The sequence below is a fragment of the Carcharodon carcharias genome, assembly GCF_017639515.1.
Source record: "Carcharodon carcharias isolate sCarCar2 chromosome 27 unlocalized genomic scaffold, sCarCar2.pri SUPER_27_unloc_11, whole genome shotgun sequence".
NCBI classification, from domain to species: Eukaryota; Metazoa; Chordata; class Chondrichthyes; order Lamniformes; family Lamnidae; genus Carcharodon; species Carcharodon carcharias.
This window is the reverse complement of record NW_024470626.1, coordinates 127,668-145,580: the sequence shown is the minus strand read 5'-3', so window position 1 is coordinate 145,580 and position 17,913 is coordinate 127,668. Positions and strand designations below refer to the sequence as shown.

Sequence of the window (17,913 nt, the reverse complement as noted above, 5' to 3'; positions counted from 1 at the left end):
TCTCCCTCTCTCTATAAAGGGTGTAACACTCTCTCTCTCTCTCTCTCTCTGTCTCCCTCTGTCTCTGTCTCCCTCTCTCTATAAAGGGTGTAACACTCTCTCTCTCTCTCTCTCTGTCTCCCTCTGTCTCTGTCTCCCTCTGTCTATAAAGGGTGTAACTCTCTCTCTCTCTCTCTGTCTCCCTCTGTCTCTGTCTCCCTCTCTCTATAAAGGGTGTAACACTCTCTCTCTCTCTCTCTGTCTCCCTCTGTCTCTGTCTCCCTCTCTCTATAAAGGGTGTAACACTCTCTCTCTCTCTCTGTCTCCCTCTGTCTCTGTCTCCCTCTCTCTATAAAGGGTGTAACACTCTCTCTCTCTCTCTTTCTCCCTCTGTCTCTGTCTCCCTCTCTCTATAAAGGGTGTAACACTCTCTCTCTCTCTCTCTCTGTCTCCCTCTGTCTCTGTCTCCCTCTCTCTATAAAGGGTGTAACACTCTCTCTCTCTCTCTCTTTCTCCCTCTGTCTCTGTCTCCCTCTCTCTATAAAGGGTGTAACACTCTCTCTCTCTCTCTTTCTCCCTCTGTCTCTGTCTCCCTCTCTCTATAAAGGGTGTAACACTCACTCTCTCTGTCTCCCTCTGTCTCTGTCTCCCTCTCTCTATAAAGGGTGTAACACTCTCTCTCTCTCTCTCTGTCTCCCTCTGTCTCTGTCTCCCTCTCTCTATAAAGGGTGTAACTCTCTCTCTCTCTCTCTGTCTCCCTCTGTCTCTGTCTCCCTCTCTCTATAAAGGGTGTAACACTCTCTCTCTCTCTCTCTCTGTCTCCCTCTGTCTCTGTCTCCCTCTCTCTATAAAGGGTGTAACTCTCTCTCTCTCTCTCTGTCTCCCTCTGGCTCTGTCTCCCTCTCTCTATAAAGGGTGTAACACTCTCTCTCTCTCTCTCTCTGTCTCCCTCTGTCTCTGTCTCCCTCTGTCTATAAAGGGTGTAACTCTCTCTCTCTCTCTCTCTGTCTCCCTCTGTCTCTGTCTCCCTCTCTCTATAAAGGGTGTAACACACTCTCTCTCTCTCTCTCTCTGTCTCCCTCTGTCTCTGTCTCCCTCTCTCTATAAAGGGTGTAACTCTCTCTCTCTCTCTGTCTCCCTCTGTCTCTGTCTCCCTCTCTCTATAAAGGGTGTAACACTCTCTCTCTCTCTCTCTGTCTCCCTCTGTCTCTGTCTCCCTCTCTCTATAAAGGGTGTAACACTCTCTCTCTCTCTCTCTGTCTCCCTCTGTCTCTGTCTCCCTCTCTCTATAAAGGGTGTAACACACTCTCTCTCTCTCTCTCTTTCTCCCTCTGTCTCTGTCTCCCTCTCTCCAGAAAGGGTCTAACACACTCTCTCTCTCTGTCTCCCTCTGTCTCTGTCTCCCTCTCTCTATAAAGGGTGTAACACTCTCTCTCTCTCTCTGTCTCCCTCTGTCTCTGTCTCCCTCTCTCTATAAAGGGTGTAACACGCTCTCTCTCTCTCTCTGTCTCCCTCTGTCTCTGTCTCCCTCTCTCTATAAAGGGTGTAACACTCTCTCTCTCTCTCTCTGTCTCCCTCTGTCTCTCTCTCTCTATAAAGGGTGTAACACTCTCTCTCTCTCTCTCTCTGTCTCCCTCTGTCTCTGTCTCCCTCTCTCTATAAAGGGTGTAACACTCTCTCTCTCTCTCTCTGTCTCCCTCTGTCTCTGTCTCCCTCTCTCTATAAAGGGTGTAACACTCTCTCTCTCTCTGTCTCCCTCTGTCTCTGTCTCCCTCTATCTATAAAGGGTGTAACACTCTCTCTCTCTCTCTCTCTTTCTCCCTCTGTCTCTGTCTCCCTCTCTCTATAAAGGGTGTAACACACTCTCTCTCTCTCTCTTTCTCCCTCTGTCTCTGTCTCCCTCTCTCTATAAAGGGTGTAACACACTCTCTCTCTCTCTCTCTCTGTCTCCCTCTGTCTCTGTCTCCCTCTCTCTATAAAGGGTGTAACACTCTCTCTCTCTCTCTCTCTGTCTCCCTCTGTCTCTGTCTCCCTCTCTCTATAAAGGGTGTAACACACTCTCTCTCTCTCTCTCTGTCTCCCTCTGTCTCTGTCTCCCTCTCTCTATAAAGGGTGTAACACACTCTCTCTCTCTCTCTTTCTCCCTCTGTCTCTGTCTCCCTCTCTCTATAAAGGGTGTAACACACTCTCTCTCTCTCTCTTTCTCCCTCTGTCTCTGTCTCCCTCTCTCTATAAAGGGTGTAACACTCTCTCTCTCTCTCTCTCTGTCTCCCTCTGTCTCTGTCTCCCTCTCTCTATAAAGGGTGTAACACTCTCTCTCTCTCTCTCTGTCTCCCTCTGTCTCTGTCTCCCTCTCTCTATAAAGGGTGTAACACACTCTCTCTCTCTCTCTCTTTCTCCCTCTGTCTCTGTCTCCCTCTCTCCAGAAAGGGTCTAACACACTCTCTCTCTCTGTCTCCCTCTGTCTCTGTCTCCCTCTCTCTATAAAGGGTGTAACACTCTCTCTCTCTCTCTCTGTCTCCCTCTGTCTCTGTCTCCCTCTCTCTATAAAGGGTGTAACACGCTCTCTCTCTCTCTCTGTCTCCCTCTGTCTCTGTCTCCCTCTCTCTATAAAGGGTGTAACACTCTCTCTCTCTCTCTCTGTCTCCCTCTGTCTCTCTCTCTCTATAAAGGGTGTAACACTCTCTCTCTCTCTCTCTCTGTCTCCCTCTGTCTCTGTCTCCCTCTCTCTATAAAGGGTGTAACACTCTCTCTCTCTCTCTCTGTCTCCCTCTGTCTCTGTCTCCCTCTCTCTATAAAGGGTGTAACACTCTCTCTCTCTGTCTCCCTCTGTCTCTGTCTCCCTCTCTCTATAAAGGGTGTAACACTCTCTCTCTCTCTCTTTCTCCCTCTGTCTCTGTCTCCCTCTCACTATAAAGGGTGTAACACTCTCTCTCTCTGTCTCCCTCTGTCTCTGTCTCCCTCTCTCTATAAAGGGTGTAACACTCTCTCTCTCTCTCTGTCTCCCTCTGTCTCTGTCTCCCTCTCTCTATAAAGGGTGTAACACTCTCTCTCTCTGTCTCCCTCTGTCTCTGTCTCCCTCTCTCTATAAAGGGTGTAACACTCTCTCTCTCTCTCTCTTTCTCCCTCTGTCTCTGTCTCCCTCTCTCTATAAAGGGTGTAACACTCTCTCTCTCTGTCTCCCTCTGTCTCTGTCTCCCTCTCTCTATAAAGGGTGTAACACTCTCTCTCTGTCTCCCTCTGTCTCTGTCTCCCTCTCTCTATAAATGGTGTAACACTCTCTCTCTCTCTCTCTGTCTCCCTCTGTCTCTGTCTCCCTCTCTCTATAAAGGGTGTAACACTCTCTCTCTCTCTCTCTTTCTCCCTCTGTCTCTGTCTCCCTCTCTCTATAAAGGGTGTAACACTCTCTCTCTCTCTCTCTTTCTCCCTCTGTCTCTGTCTCCCTCTCTCTATAAAGGGTGTAACACTCTCTCTCTCTCTCTCTTTCTCCCTCTGTCTCTGTCTCCCTCTCTCTATAAAGGGTGTAACACTCTCTCTCTCTCTCTCTTTCTCCCTCTGTCTCTGTCTCCCTCTCTCTATAAAGGGTGTAACACTCTCTCTCTCTCTCTCTCTGTCTCCCTCTGTCTCTGTCTCCCTCTCTCTATAAAGGGTGTAACTCTCTCTCTCTCTCTCTGTCTCCCTCTGTCTCTGTCTCCCTCTCTCTATAAAGGGTGTAACACTCTCTCTCTCTCTCTCTCTTTCTCCCTCTGTCTCTGTCTCCCTCTCTCTATAAAGGGTGTAACACTCTCTCTCTCTCTCTCTTTCTCCCTCTGTCTCTGTCTCCCTCTCTCTATAAAGGGTGTAACACTCTCTCTCTCTCTCTCTGTCTCCCTCTGTCTCTGTCTCCCTCTCTCTATAAAGGGTGGTAACACTCTCTCTCTCTCTCTCTTTCTCCCTCTGTCTCTGTCTCCCTCTCTCTATAAAGGGTGTAACACTCTCTCTCTCTCTCTCTCTGTCTCCCTCTGTCTCTGTCTCCCTCTCTCTATAAAGGGTGTAACACTCTCTCTCTCTCTCTGTCTCCCTCTGTCTCTGTCTCCCTCTCTCTATAAAGGGTGTAACACTCTCTCTCTCTCTCTCTGTCTCCCTCTGTCTCTGTCTCCCTCTCTCTATAAAGGGTGTAACACTCTCTCTCTCTCTCTCTCTGTCTCCCTCTGTCTCTGTCTCCCTCTCTCTATAAAGGGTGTAACACTCTCTCTCTCTCTCTCTGTCTCCCTCTGTCTCTGTCTCCCTCTCTCTATAAAGGGTGTAACACACTCTCTCTCTCTCTCTTTCTCCCTCTGTCTCTGTCTCCCTCTCTCTATAAAGGGTGTAACACTCTCTCTCTCTCTCTCTCTTTCTCCCTCTGTCTCTGTCTCCCTCTCTCTATAAAGGGTGTAACACACTCTCTCTCTCTCTCTTTCTCCCTCTGTCTCTGTCTCCCTCTCTCTATAAAGGGTTGTAACACACTCTCTCTCTCTCTCTCTCTGTCTCCCTCTGTCTCTGTCTCCCTCTCTCTATAAAGGGTGTAACACACTCTCTCTCTCTCTCTCTGTCTCCCTCTGTCTCTGTCTCCCTCTCTCTATAAAGGGTGTAACACACTCTCTCTCTCTCTCTTTCTCCCTCTGTCTCTGTCTCCCTCTCTCTATAAAGGGTGTAACACTCTCTCTCTCTCTCTCTTTCTCCCTCTGTCTCTGTCTCCCTCTCTCTATAAAGGGTGTAACATACTCTCTCTCTCTCTCTTTCTCCCCTCTGTCTCTGTCTCCCTCTCTCTATAAAGGGTGTAACACTCTCTCTCTCTCTCTCTCTGTCTCCCTCTGTCTCTGTCTCCCTCTCTCTATAAAGGGTGTAACACTCTCTCTCTCTCTCTCTGTCTCCCTCTGTCTCTGTCTCCCTCTCTCTATAAAGGGTGTAACACACTCTCTCTCTCTCTTTCTCCCTCTGTCTCTGTCTCCCTCTCTCCAGAAAGGGTCTAACACACTCTCTCTCTCTGTCTCCCTCTGTCTCTGTCTCCCTCTCTCTATAAAGGGTGTAACACTCTCTCTCTCTCTCTCTGTCTCCCTCTGTCTCTGTCTCCCTCTCTCTATAAAGGGTGTAACACGCTCTCTCTCTCTCTCTGTCTCCCTCTGTCTCTGTCTCCCTCTCTCTATAAAGGGTGTAACACTCTCTCTCTCTCTCTCTGTCTCCCTCTGTCTCTCTCTCTCTATAAAGGGTGTAACACTCTCTCTCTCTCTCTCTCTGTCTCCCTCTGTCTCTGTCTCCCTCTCTCTATAAAGGGTGTAACACTCTCTCTCTCTCTCTCTGTCTCCCTCTGTCTCTGTCTCCCTCTCTCTATAAAGGGTTGTAACACTCTCCTCTCTCTGTCTCCCTCTGTCTCTGTCTCCCTCTCTCTATAAAGGGTGTAACACTCTCTCTCTCTCTCTCTCTTTCTCCCTCTGTCTCTGTCTCCCTCTCTCTATAAAGGTTGTAACACTCTCTCTCTCTGTCTCCCTCTGTCTCTGTCTCCCTCTCTCTATAAAGGGTGTAACACTCTCTCTCTCTCTCTGTCTCCCTAGTCTCTGTCTCCCTCTCTCTATAAAGGGTGTAACACTCTCTCTCTCTGTCTCCCTCTGTCTCTGTCTCCCTCTCTCTATAAAGGGTGTAACACTCTCTCTCTCTCTCTCTTTCTCCCTCTGTCTCTGTCTCCCTCTCTCTATAAAGGGTGTAACACTCTCTCTCTCTCTGTCTCCCTCTGTCTCTGTCTCCCTCTCTCTATAAAGGGTGTAACACTCTCTCTCTGTCTCCCTCTGTCTCTGTCTCCCTCTCTCTATAAAGGGTGTAACACTCTCTCTCTCTCTCTCTGTCTCCCTCTGTCTCTGTCTCCCTCTCTCTATAAAGGGTGTAACACTCTCTCTCTCTCTCTTCCTTTCTCCCTCTGTCTCTGTCTCCCTCTCTCTATAAAGGGTGTAACACACTCTCTCTCTCTCTCTTTCTCCCTCTGTCTCTGTCTCCCTCTCTCTATAAAGGGTGTAACACTCTCTCTCTCTCTCTCTTTCTCCCTCTGTCTCTGTCTCCCTCTCTCTATAAAGGGTTGTAACACTCTCTCTCTCTCTCTCTTTCTCCCTCTGTCTCTGTCTCCCTCTCTCTATAAAGGGTTGTAACACTCTCTCTCTCTCTCTCTGTCTCCCTCTGTCTCTGTCTCCCTCTCTCTATAAAGGGTGTAACTCTCTCTCTCTCTCTCTGTCTCCCTCTGTCTCTGTCTCCCTCTCTCTATAAAGGGTGTAACACTCTCTCTCTCTCTCTCTCTTTCTCCCTCTGTCTCTGTCTCCCTCTCTCTATAAAGGGTGTAACACTCTCTCTCTCTCTCCTCTTTCTCCCTCTGTCTCTGTCTCCCTCTCTCTATAAAGGGTGTAACACTCTCTCTCTCTCTCTCTTTCTCCCTCTGTCTCTGTCTCCCTCTCTCTATAAAGGGTGTAACACTCTCTCTGTCTCTCTCTTTCTCCCTCTGTCTCTGTCTCCCTCTCTCTATAAAGGGTGTAACACTCTCTCTCTCTCTCTCTCTGTCTCCCTCTGTCTCTGTCTCCCTCTGTCTATAAAGGGTGTATCTCTCTCTCTCTCTCTCTGTCTCCCTCTGTCTCTGTCTCCCTCTCTCTATAAAGGGTGTAACACTCTCTCTCTCTCTCTCTCTGTCTCCCTCTGTCTCTGTCTCCCTCTGTCTATAAAGGGTGTAACTCTCTCTCTCTCTCTCTGTCTCCCTCTGTCTCTGTCTCCCTCTCTCTATAAAGGGTGTAACACTCTCTCTCTCTCTCTCTGTCTCCCTCTGTCTCTGTCTCCCTCTCTCTATAAAGGGTGTAACACTCTCTCTCTCTCTCTGTCTCCCTCTTCTCTGTCTCCTCTCTCTATAAAGGGTGTAACACTCCTCTCTCTCTCTCTTTCTCCCTCTGTCTCTGTCTCCCTCTCTCTATAAAGGGTGTAACACTCTCTCTCTCTCTCTCTGTCTCCCTCTGTCTCTGTCTCCCTCTCTCTATAAAGGGTGTAACACTCTCTCTCTCTCTCTCTTTCTCCCTCTGTCTCTGTCTCCCTCTCTCTATAAAGGGTGTAACACTCTCTCTCTCTCTCTTTCTCCCTCTGTCTCTGTCTCCCTCTCTCTATAAAGGGTTGTAACCACTCTCTCTCTCTCTGTCTCCCTCTGTCTCTGTCTCCCTCTCTCTATAAAAGGGTGTAACACTCTCTCTCTCTCTCTCTCTGTCTCCCTCTGTCTCTGTCTCCCTCTCTCTATAAAGGGTGTAACTCTCTCTCTCTCTCTCTGTCTCCCTCTGTCCCTGTCTCCCTCTCTCTATAAAGGGTGTAACACTCTCTCTCTCTCTCTCTCTGTCTCCCTCTGTCTCTGTCTCCCTCTCTCTATAAAGGGTGTAACTCTCTCTCTCTCTCTGTCTCCCTCTGTCTCTGTCTCCCTCTCTCTATAAAGGGTGTAACACTCTCTCTCTCTCTCTCTCTGTCTCCCTCTGTCTCTGTCTCCCTCTGTCTATAAAGGGTGTAACTCTCTCTCTCTCTCTCTCTGTCTCCCTCTGTCTCTGTCTCCCTCTCTCTATAAAGGGTGTAACACTCTCTCTCTCTCTCTCTCTGTCTCCCTCTGTCTCTGTCTCCCTCTCTCTATAAAGGGTGTAACTCTCTCTCTCTCTCTCTGTCTCCCTCTGTCTCTGTCTCCCTCTCTCTATAAAGGGTGTAACACTCTCTCTCTCTCTCTCTGTCTCCCTCTGTCTCTGTCTCCCTCTCTCTATAAAGGGTGTAACACTCTCTCTCTCTCTCTCTGTCTCCCTCTATCTCTGTCTCCCTCTCTCTATAAAGGGTGTAACACTCTCTCTCTCTCTCTCTCTCTGTCTCCCTCTGTCTCTGTCTCCCCTCTCTATAAAGGGTGTAACACTCTCTCTCTCTCTCTCTTTCTCCCTCTGTCTCTGTCTCCCTCTCTCTATAAAGGGTGTAACACTCTTTCTCTCTCTTTCTCCCTCTGTCTCTGTCTCCCTCTCTCTATAAAGGGTGTAATACTCTCTCTCTCTCTCTCTGTCTCCCTCTGTCTCTGTCTCCCTCTCTCTATAAAGGGTGTAACACTCTCTCTCTCTCTCTCTGTCTCCCTCTGTCTCTGTCTCCCTCTCTCTATAAAGGGTGTAACACTCTCTCTCTCTCTCTGTCTCCCTCTGTCTCTGTCTCCCTCTCTCTGTAAAGGGTCTAACACTCTCTCTCTCTCTCTCTCTGTCTCCCTCTGTCTCTGTCTCCCTCTCTCTATAAAGGGTGTAACTCTCTCTCTCTCTCTCTGTCTCCCTCTGTCTCTGTCTCCCTCTCTCTATAAAGGGTGTAACACTCTCTCTCTCTCTCTCTGTCTCCCTCTGTCTCTGTCTCCCTCTCTCTATAAAGGGTGTAACACTCTCTCTCTCTCTCTCTGTCTCCCTCTGTCTCTGTCTCCCTCTCTCTATAAAGGGTGTAACACTCTCTCTCTCTCTCTCTGTCTCCCTCTGTCTCTGTCTCCCTCTCTCTATAAAGGGTGTAACACTCTCTCTCTCTCTCTCTGTCTCCCTCTGTCTCTGTCTCCCTCTCTCTATAAAGGGTGTAACACTCTCTCTCTCTCTCTCTGTCTCCCTCTGTCTCTGTCTCCCTCTCTCTATAAAGGGTGTAACTCTCTCTCTCTCTCTCTGTCTCCCTCTGTCTCTGTCTCCCTCTCTCTATAAAGGGTGTAACACTCTCTCTCTCTCTCTCTCTGTCTCCCCTTGTCTCTGTCTCCCTCTCTCTATAAAGGGTGTAACACTCTCTCTCTCTCTGTCTCCCTCTGTCTCTGTCTCCCTCTCTCTATAAAGGGTGTAACACTCTCTCTCTCTCTCTTTCTCCCTCTGTCTCTGTCTCCCTCTCTCTATAAAGGGTGTAACACTCTCTCTCTCTCTCTCTGTCTCCCTCTGTCTCTGTCTCCCTCTCTCTATAAAGGGTTGTAACTCTCTCTCTCTCTCTCTGTCTCCCTCTGTCTCTGTCTCCCTCTCTCTATAAAGGGTTGTAACACTCTCTCTCTCTGTCTCCCCTCTGTCTCTGTCTCCCTTCTCTATAAAGGGTGTAACACTCTCTCTCTCTCTCTCTCTGTCTCCCCTCTGTCTCTGTCTCCCCTCTCTCTATAAAGGGTGTAACACTCTCTCTCTCTCTCTCTCTGTCTCCCTCTGTCTCTGTCTCCCTCTCTCTATAAAGGGTTGTAACACTCTCTCTCTCTCTCTCTGTCTCCCTCTGTCTCTGTCTCCCTCTCTCTATAAAGGGTGTAACACTCTCTCTCTCTCTCTGTCTCCCTCTGTCTCTGTCTCCCTCTCTCTATAAAGGGTGTAACACTCTCTCTCTCTCTCTCTTTCTCCCTCTGTCTCTGTCTCCCTCTCTCTATAAAGGGTGTAACACTCTCTCTCTCTCTCTCTGTCTCCCTCTGTCTCTGTCTCCCTCTCTCTATAAAGGGTGTAACTCTCTCTCTCTCTCTCTGTCTCCCTCTGTCTCTGTCTCCCTCTCTCTATAAAGGGTGTAACACTCTCTCTCTCTCTCTCTCTGTCTCCCTCTGTCTCTGTCTCCCTCTCTCTATAAAGGGTGTAACACTCTCTCTCTCTCTCTCTGTCTCCCTCTGTCTCTGTCTCCCTCTCTCTATAAAGGGTGTAAACACTCTCTCTCTCTCTCTCTTTCTCCCTCTGTCTCTGTCTCCCTCTCTCTATAAAGGGTGTAACACTCTCTCTCTCTCTCTCTTTCTCCCTCTGTCTCTGTCTCCCTCTCTCTATAAAGGGTGTAACACTCTCTCTCTCTGTCTCCCTCTGTCTCTGTCTCCCTCTCTCTATAAAGGGTGTAACACTCTCTCTCTCTCTCTCTCTGTCTCCCTCTGTCTCTGTCTCCCTCTCTCTATAAAGGGTGTAACACTCTCTCTCTCTCTCTCTTTCTCCCTCTGTCTCTGTCTCCCTCTCTCTATAAAGGGTGTAACACTCTCTCTCTCTCTCTCTGTCTCCCTCTGTCTCTGTCTCCCTCTCTCTATAAAGGGTGTAACACTCTCTCTCTCTCTCTCTTTCTCCCTCTGTCTCTGTCTCCCTCTCTCTATAAAGGGTGTAACACTCTCTCTCTCTCTCTCTGTCTCCCTCTGTCTCTGTCTCCCTCTCTCTATAAAGGGTTGTAACACTCTCTCTCTCTCTCTCTGTCTCCCTCTGTCTCTGTCTCCCTCTCTCTATAAAGGGTGTAACACTCCCTCTCTCTCTCTCTGTCTCCCTCTGTCTCTGTCTCCCTCTCTCTATAAAGGGTGTAACACACTCTCTCTCTCTCTCTCTGTCTCCCTCTGTCTCTGTCTCCCTCTCTCTATAAAGGGTGTAACACTCTCTCTCTCTCTCTCTCTGTCTCCCACTGTCTCTCTCTCCCTCTCTCTATAAAGGGTGTAACACTCTCTCTCTCTCTCTCTTTCTCCCTCTGTCTCTGTCTCCCTCTCTCTATAAAGGGTGTAACACTCTCTCTCTCTCTTTCTCCCTCTGTCTCTGTCTCCCTCTCTCTATAAAGGGTGTAACACTCTCTCTCTCTCTCTCTCTGTCTCCCTCTGTCTCTGTCTCCCTCTCTCTATAAAGGGTGTAACACTCTCTCTCTCTCTCTCTTTCTCCCTCTGTCTCTGTCTCCCTCTCTCTATAAAGTTTGTAACACTCTCTCTCTCTCTCTCTCTGTCTCCCTCTGTCTCTGTCTCCCTCTCTCTATAAAGGGTGTAACACTCTCTCTCTCTCTCTCTGTCTCCCTCTATCTCTGTCTCCCTCTCTCTATAAAGGGTGTAACACTCTCTCTCTCTCTCTCTCTGTCTCCTTCTGTCTCTGTCTCCCTCTCTCTATAAAGGGTGTAACACTCTCTCTCTCTCTCTCTCTGTCTCCTTCTGTCTCTGTCTCCCTCTCTCTATAAAGGGTGTAACACTCTCTCTCTCTCTCTCTCTCTGTCTCCCTCTGTCTCTGTCTCCCTCTCTCTATAAAGGGTGTAACTCTCTCTCTCTCTCTCTGTCTCCCTCTGTCTCTGTCTCCCTCTCTCTATAAAGGGTGTAACACTCTCTCTCTCTCTCTCTCTGTCTCCTTCTGTCTCTGTCTCCCTCTCTCTATAAAGGGTGTAACACTCTCTCTCTCTCTCTCTCTGTCTCCTTCTGTCTCTGTCTCCCTCTCTCTATAAAGGGTGTAACACTCTCTCTCTCTCTCTCTCTCTGTCTCCCTCTGTCTCTGTCTCCCTCTCTCTATAAAGGGTGTAACACTCTCTCTCTCTCTCTCTGTCTCCCTCTGTCTCTGTCTCCCTCTCTCTATAAAGGGTTGTAACACTCTCTCTCTCTCTCTCTCTGTCTCCTTCTGTCTCTGTCTCCCTCTCTCTATAAAGGGTGTAACACTCTCTCTCTCTCTCTCTCTCTGTCTCCCTCTGTCTCTGTCTCCCTCTCTCTATAAAGGGTGTAACACTCTCTCTCTCTCTCTCTGTCTCCCTCTGTCTCTGTCTCCCTCTCTCTATAAAGGGTGTAACACTCTCTCTCTCTCTCTCTCTCTCTGTTGCCAGGATGTTGACACCATCTATCACTCTCAGGACACCCGACACTTCAACATTCTCGATTTCAGCCACTTGGGTAGCCGGTCAGTCAGGGGAGGGGTGGGGGTGGGGGCAGAGGGAGGGGGAGGGGAGGGGGAGGGGGTGGGGGAGGGGCAGGGAGGGGGAGGGGGAGGGAGAGAGGGTGGGGGACGGGGAGGGGGAGGGAGGAGGTGGGGCAGGGAGGGAGGGGGTGGTGGAAGGGGAGGGGAAGGGTGGTGGAGGGGAGGGGGAGGGAGGGAGGGAGGTGGAGGGGCAGGGAGAGGGAGGGGGAGGGGGTGGGGGAGGGGCAGGGAGGGAGGGAGGAGGTGGGGGAGGGGGAGGGAGGGGGTGGGGGAGGGGAAGGGAGGGAGGGGGAGGGAGGGGGTGGAGAAGGGGGGGAGGGTGTGGAGGAGGGGGAGGGAGGGAGGGGGTGGAGGAAGTGGAGGGAGGGAGTGGAGGAGGGGGAGGGAGGGAGGGGGTGGAGGAAGGGGAGGGGAGGGGCAGGGATGGAGGGGGTGGAGGAGGGGGAGGGGAGGGCAGGGAGGGAGGTGGTGGAGGAGGGGGAGGGAGGGAGGGGGTGGAGGAAGGGGAGGGAGGGAGTGGAGGAGGGGGAGGGAGGGAGGGGGTGGAGGAGGGGGAGGGAGGTGGTGGAGGAGGGGGAGGGAGGTGGTGGAGGAGGGGGAGGGGAGGGGCAGGGTTGGAGGGGGTGGAGGAGGGGGAGGGAGGGGGTGGAGGAGGGGGAGGGGAGGGGCAGGGTTGGAGGGGGTGGAGGAGGGGGAGGGAGGTGGTGGAGGAGGGGGAGGCAGGTGGTGGAGGAGGGGGAGGGTGGGAGGGGGTGGAGGAGGGGGAGGGGAGGGGCAGGGAGGGAGGGGGTGGAGGAGGGGGAGGGGAGGGGCAGGGAGGGAGGGGGTGGAGGAGGGGGAGGGAGGGGGTGGAGGAGGGGGAGGGGAGGGGCAGGGAGGGAGGGGGTGGAGGAGGGGGAGGGAGGGGGTGGAGGAGGGGGAGGGAGGGGGTGGAGGAGGGGGAGGGGAGGGGCAGGGAGGGAGGGGGTGGAGGAGGGGGAGGGAGGGGGTGGAGGAGGGGGAGGGGAGGGGCAGGGAGGGAGGGGGTGGAGGAGGGGGAGGGAGGGGGTGGAGGAGGGGGAGGGGAGGGGCAGGGAGGGAGGGGGTGGAGGAGGGGGAGGGAGGGGGTGGAGGAGGGGGAGGGGAGGGGCAGGGAGGGAGGGGGTGGAGGAGGGGGAGGGGAGGGGCAGGGAGGGAGGGGGTGGAGGAGGGGGAGGGAGGGGGTGGAGGAGGGGGAGGGGAGGGGGCAGGGAGGGAGGGGGTGGAGGAGGGGGAGGGAGGGGGTGGAGGAGGGGGAGGGGAGGGCAGGGAGGCAGGTGGTGGAGGAGGGGGAGGGTGGGAGGGGGTGGAGGAGGGGGAGGGGAGGGGCAGGGAGGGAGGGGGTGGAGGAGGGGGAGGGGAGGGGCAGGGAGGGAGGGGGTGGAGGAGGGGGAGGGAGGGGGTGGAGGAGGGGGAGGGGAGGGGCAGGGAGGGAGGGGGTGGAGGAGGGGGAGGGAGGGGGTGGAGGAGGGGGAGGGGAGGGGCAGGGAGGGAGGGGGTGGAGGAGGGGGAGGGGAGGGGCAGGGAGGGAGGGGGTGGAGGAGGGGGAGGGAGGGGGTGGAGGAGGGGGAGGGGAGGGGCAGGGAGGGAGGGGGTGGAGGAGGGGGAGGGAGGGGGTGGAGGAGGGGGAGGGAGGGGGTGGAGGAGGGGGACGGGAGATGACACTGGTGAGAGGCAGAGCGAGGAAAGGGCAGAGGCTGGGGTCCTGCGGTTACACATTCTGACACTCTCAGACTCTCTCTCACACACACACACACACACACACACACAGAAACAACATTCCCACACCTACACACTCATTCACTGACTCACACACACTCTCACACATTCTCTCTCTCTCACACACACACACACACACACACACACAGAAACAACATTCCCACACCTACACACTCATTCACTGACTCACACACACTCTCATACATTCTCTCTCTCTCACACACACACACACAGAAACAACATTCCCACACCTACACACTCATTCACTGACTCACACACACTCTCACACATTCTCTCTCTCTCACACACACACACACAGAAACAACATTCCCACACCTACACACTCATTCACTGACTCACACACACTCTCACACATTCTCTCTCTCTCACACACACATACACACACACACACAGAAACAACATTCCCACACCTACACACTCATTCACTGACTCACACACACTCTCACACATTCTCTCTCTCTCACACACACACACACAGAAACAACATTCCCACACCTACACACTCATTCACTGACTCACACACACTCTCACACATTCTCTCTCTCTCACACACACACACACAGAAACAACATTCCCACACCTACACACTCATTCACTGACTCACACACACTCTCACACATTCTCTCTCTCTCACACACACACACACACACACACACACAGAAACAACATTCCCACACCTACAAACTCATTCACTGACTCACACACACTCTCATACATTCTCTCTCTCTCACACACACACACACAGAAACAACATTCCCACACCTACACACTCATTCACTGACTCACACACACTCTCACACATTCTCTCTCTCTCTCACACACACACACACACACACACACAGAAACAACATTCCCACACCTACACACTCATTCACTGACTCACACACACTCTCACACATTCTCTCTCTCTCTCACACACACACACACACACACACACACAGAAACAACATTCACACACCTACACACTCATTCACTGACTCACACACACTCTCACACATTCTCTCTCTCTCACACACACACACACAGAAACAACATTCCCACACCTACACACTCATTCACTGACTCACACACACTCTCACACATTCTCTCTCTCTCACACACACATACACACACACACACAGAAACAACATTCCCACACCTACACAGTCATTCACTGACTCACACACACTCTCACACATTCTCTCTCTCTCTCACACACACACACACACACACACACACAGAAACAACATTCCCACACCTACACACTCATTCACTGACTCACACACACTCTCACACATTCTCTCTCTCACTCACACACACACACACACACACACAGAAACAACATTCCCACACCTACACACTCATTCACTGACTCACACACACTCTCACACATTCTCTCTCTCTCACACACACACACACAGAAACAACATTCCCACACCTACACACTCATTCACTGAATCACACACACTCTCACACATTCTCTCTCTCTCACACACACACACACAGAAACAACATTCCCACACCTACACACTCATTCACTGACTCACACACACTCTCACACATTCTCTCTCTCACTCACACACACACACACACACACACAGAAACAACATTCCCACACCTACACACTCATTCACTGACTCACACACACTCTCACACATTCTCTCTCTCTCACACACACACACAGAAACAACATTCCCACACCTACACACTCATTCACTGACTCACACACACTCTCACACATTCTCTCTCTCACACACACACACACACACACACACACAGAAACAACATTCCCACACCTACACACTCATTCACTGACTCACACACACTCTCACACATTCTCTCTCTCTCACACACACACACACAGAAACAACATTCCCACACCTACACACTCATTCACTGACTCACACACACTCTCACACATTCTCTCTCTCTCACACACACACACACAGAAACAACATTCCCACACCTACACACTCATTCACTGACTCACACACACTCTCACACATTCTCTCTCTCACTCACACACACACACACACACACAGAAACAACATTCCCACACCTACACACTCATTCACTGACTCACACACACTCTCACACATTCTCTCTCTCTCACACACACACACACAGAAACAACATTCCCACACCTACACACTCATTCACTGACTCACACACACTCTCACACATTCTCTCTCTCACTCACACACACACACACACACACACACAGAAACAACATTCCCACACCTACACAGTCATTCACTGACTCACACACACTCTCACACATTCTCTCTCTCACACACACACACACACACACAGAAACAACATTCCCACACCTACACACTCATTCACTGACTCACACACACTCTCCCACATTCTCTCTCTCTCACACACACACACACATGGAAACAACATTCCCACACCTACACACTCATTCACTGACTCACACACACTCTCCCACATTCTCTCTCTCTCTCACACACACACACAGAAACAACATTCCCACACCTACACACTCATTCACTGACTCACACACACTCTCACACATTCTCTCTCTCACACACACACACACACACACACACACAGAAACAACATTCCCACACCTACACACTCATTCACTGACTCACACACACTCTCACACATTCTCTCTCTCTCACACACACACACACACACACACACAGAAACAACATTCCCACACCTACACACTCATTCACTGACTCACACACACTCTCACACATTCTCTCTCTCTCACACACACACACACAGAAACAACATTCCCACACCTACACACTCATTCACTGACTCACACACACTCTCACACATTCTCTCTCTCTCACACACACACACACAGAAACAACATTCCCACACCTACACACTCATTCACTGACTCACACACACTCTCACACATTCTCTCTCTCTCTCACACACACACACAGAAACAACATTCCCACACCTACACACTCATTCACTGACTCACACACACTCTCACACATTCTCTCTCTCTCTCACACACACACACACAGAAACAACATTCCCACACCTACACACTCATTCACTGACTCACACACACTCTCACACATTCTCTCTCTCACACACACACACACACACACACAGAAACAACATTCCCACACCTACACACTCATTCACTGACTCACACACACTCTCACACATTCTCTCTCTCTCACACGCACACACACACACGCACACACACAGAAACAACATTCCCACACCTACACACTCATTCACTGACTCACACACACTCTCACACATTCTCTCTCTCTCACACACACACACACACACACACACACACACACAGAAACAACATTCCCACACCTACACACTCATTCACTGACTCACACACACTCTCACACATTCTCTCTCTCTCACACACACACACACAGAAACAACATTCCCACACCTACACACTCATTCACTGACTCACACACACTCTCATACATTCTCTCTCTCTCACACACACACACACAGAAACAACATTCCCACACCTACACACTCATTCACTGACTCACACACACTCTCACACATTCTCTCTCTCTCACACACACACACACAGAAACAACATTCCCACACCTACACACTCATTCACTGACTCACACACACTCTCACACATTCTCTCTCTCTCACACACACACACACACACACAGAAACAACATTCCCACACCTACACACTCATTCACTGAGTCACACACACTCTCACACATTCTCTCTCTCACACACACACACACAGAGAAACAACATTCCCACACCTACACACTCATTCACTGACTCACACACACTCTCACACATTCTCTCTCTCTCACACACACACACACAGAAACAACATTCCCACACCTACACACTCATTCACTGACTCACACACACTCTCACACATTCTCTCTCTCTCACACACACACACTTGGAAGCAACATTCACACACCTACACACTCATTCACTGACTCACACACACTCTCACATTCTCTCTCTCTCACACACACACACACATGGAAACAACATTCACACAACTACACACACATTCACTCACTCACTCACAGACGCACACACATTCACTGATTCTCACACGCACTCTCACACATACTCTCTCACACACACACACACAGAAACAATATTAACATACTTACACATGTTCACTGACTCACTCTCACACTCACACACTCTCACACACAGACACATACACACACAGAAAGAACATTCACACACACAGAAACAAACACACACAGAAACAACATTCACACACACAAACACACACACAGAAACAACATACACACACTCTCACACACAGACACACAAACACACACAGAAACAACATTGTCACTCACAAACACAGAAAGAACATTCACACACACACATAGAAACCACATTCACACACACACAAACAATATTAACCTACCTACACATGTTCACTGACTCACTCTCACACTCACACACTCTCACACACCGACACACACACACACACAGAAACAACATTCCCACACCTACACACTCATTCACTGACTCACACACACTCTCACACATTCTCTCTCTCTCACACACACACACACACACA

The 17,913-nt window shown here is 50.6% G+C and overlaps 1 protein-coding gene across 1 annotated transcript in view; it reads left to right on the top strand.

Moving 5' to 3' along the window:
• Positions 1-17,913, top strand: part of LOC121273794 (capping protein, Arp2/3 and myosin-I linker protein 3-like) — a 146,352-nt gene that overhangs the window by 88,949 nt on the left and 39,490 nt on the right. Inside the window, exon 8 of the mRNA XM_041180960.1 lies at positions 11,530-11,603. Within this exon, the coding sequence (XP_041036894.1) occupies positions 11,530-11,603 (74 nt within the window). The remainder of the gene's footprint in view (positions 1-11,529; positions 11,604-17,913) is intronic.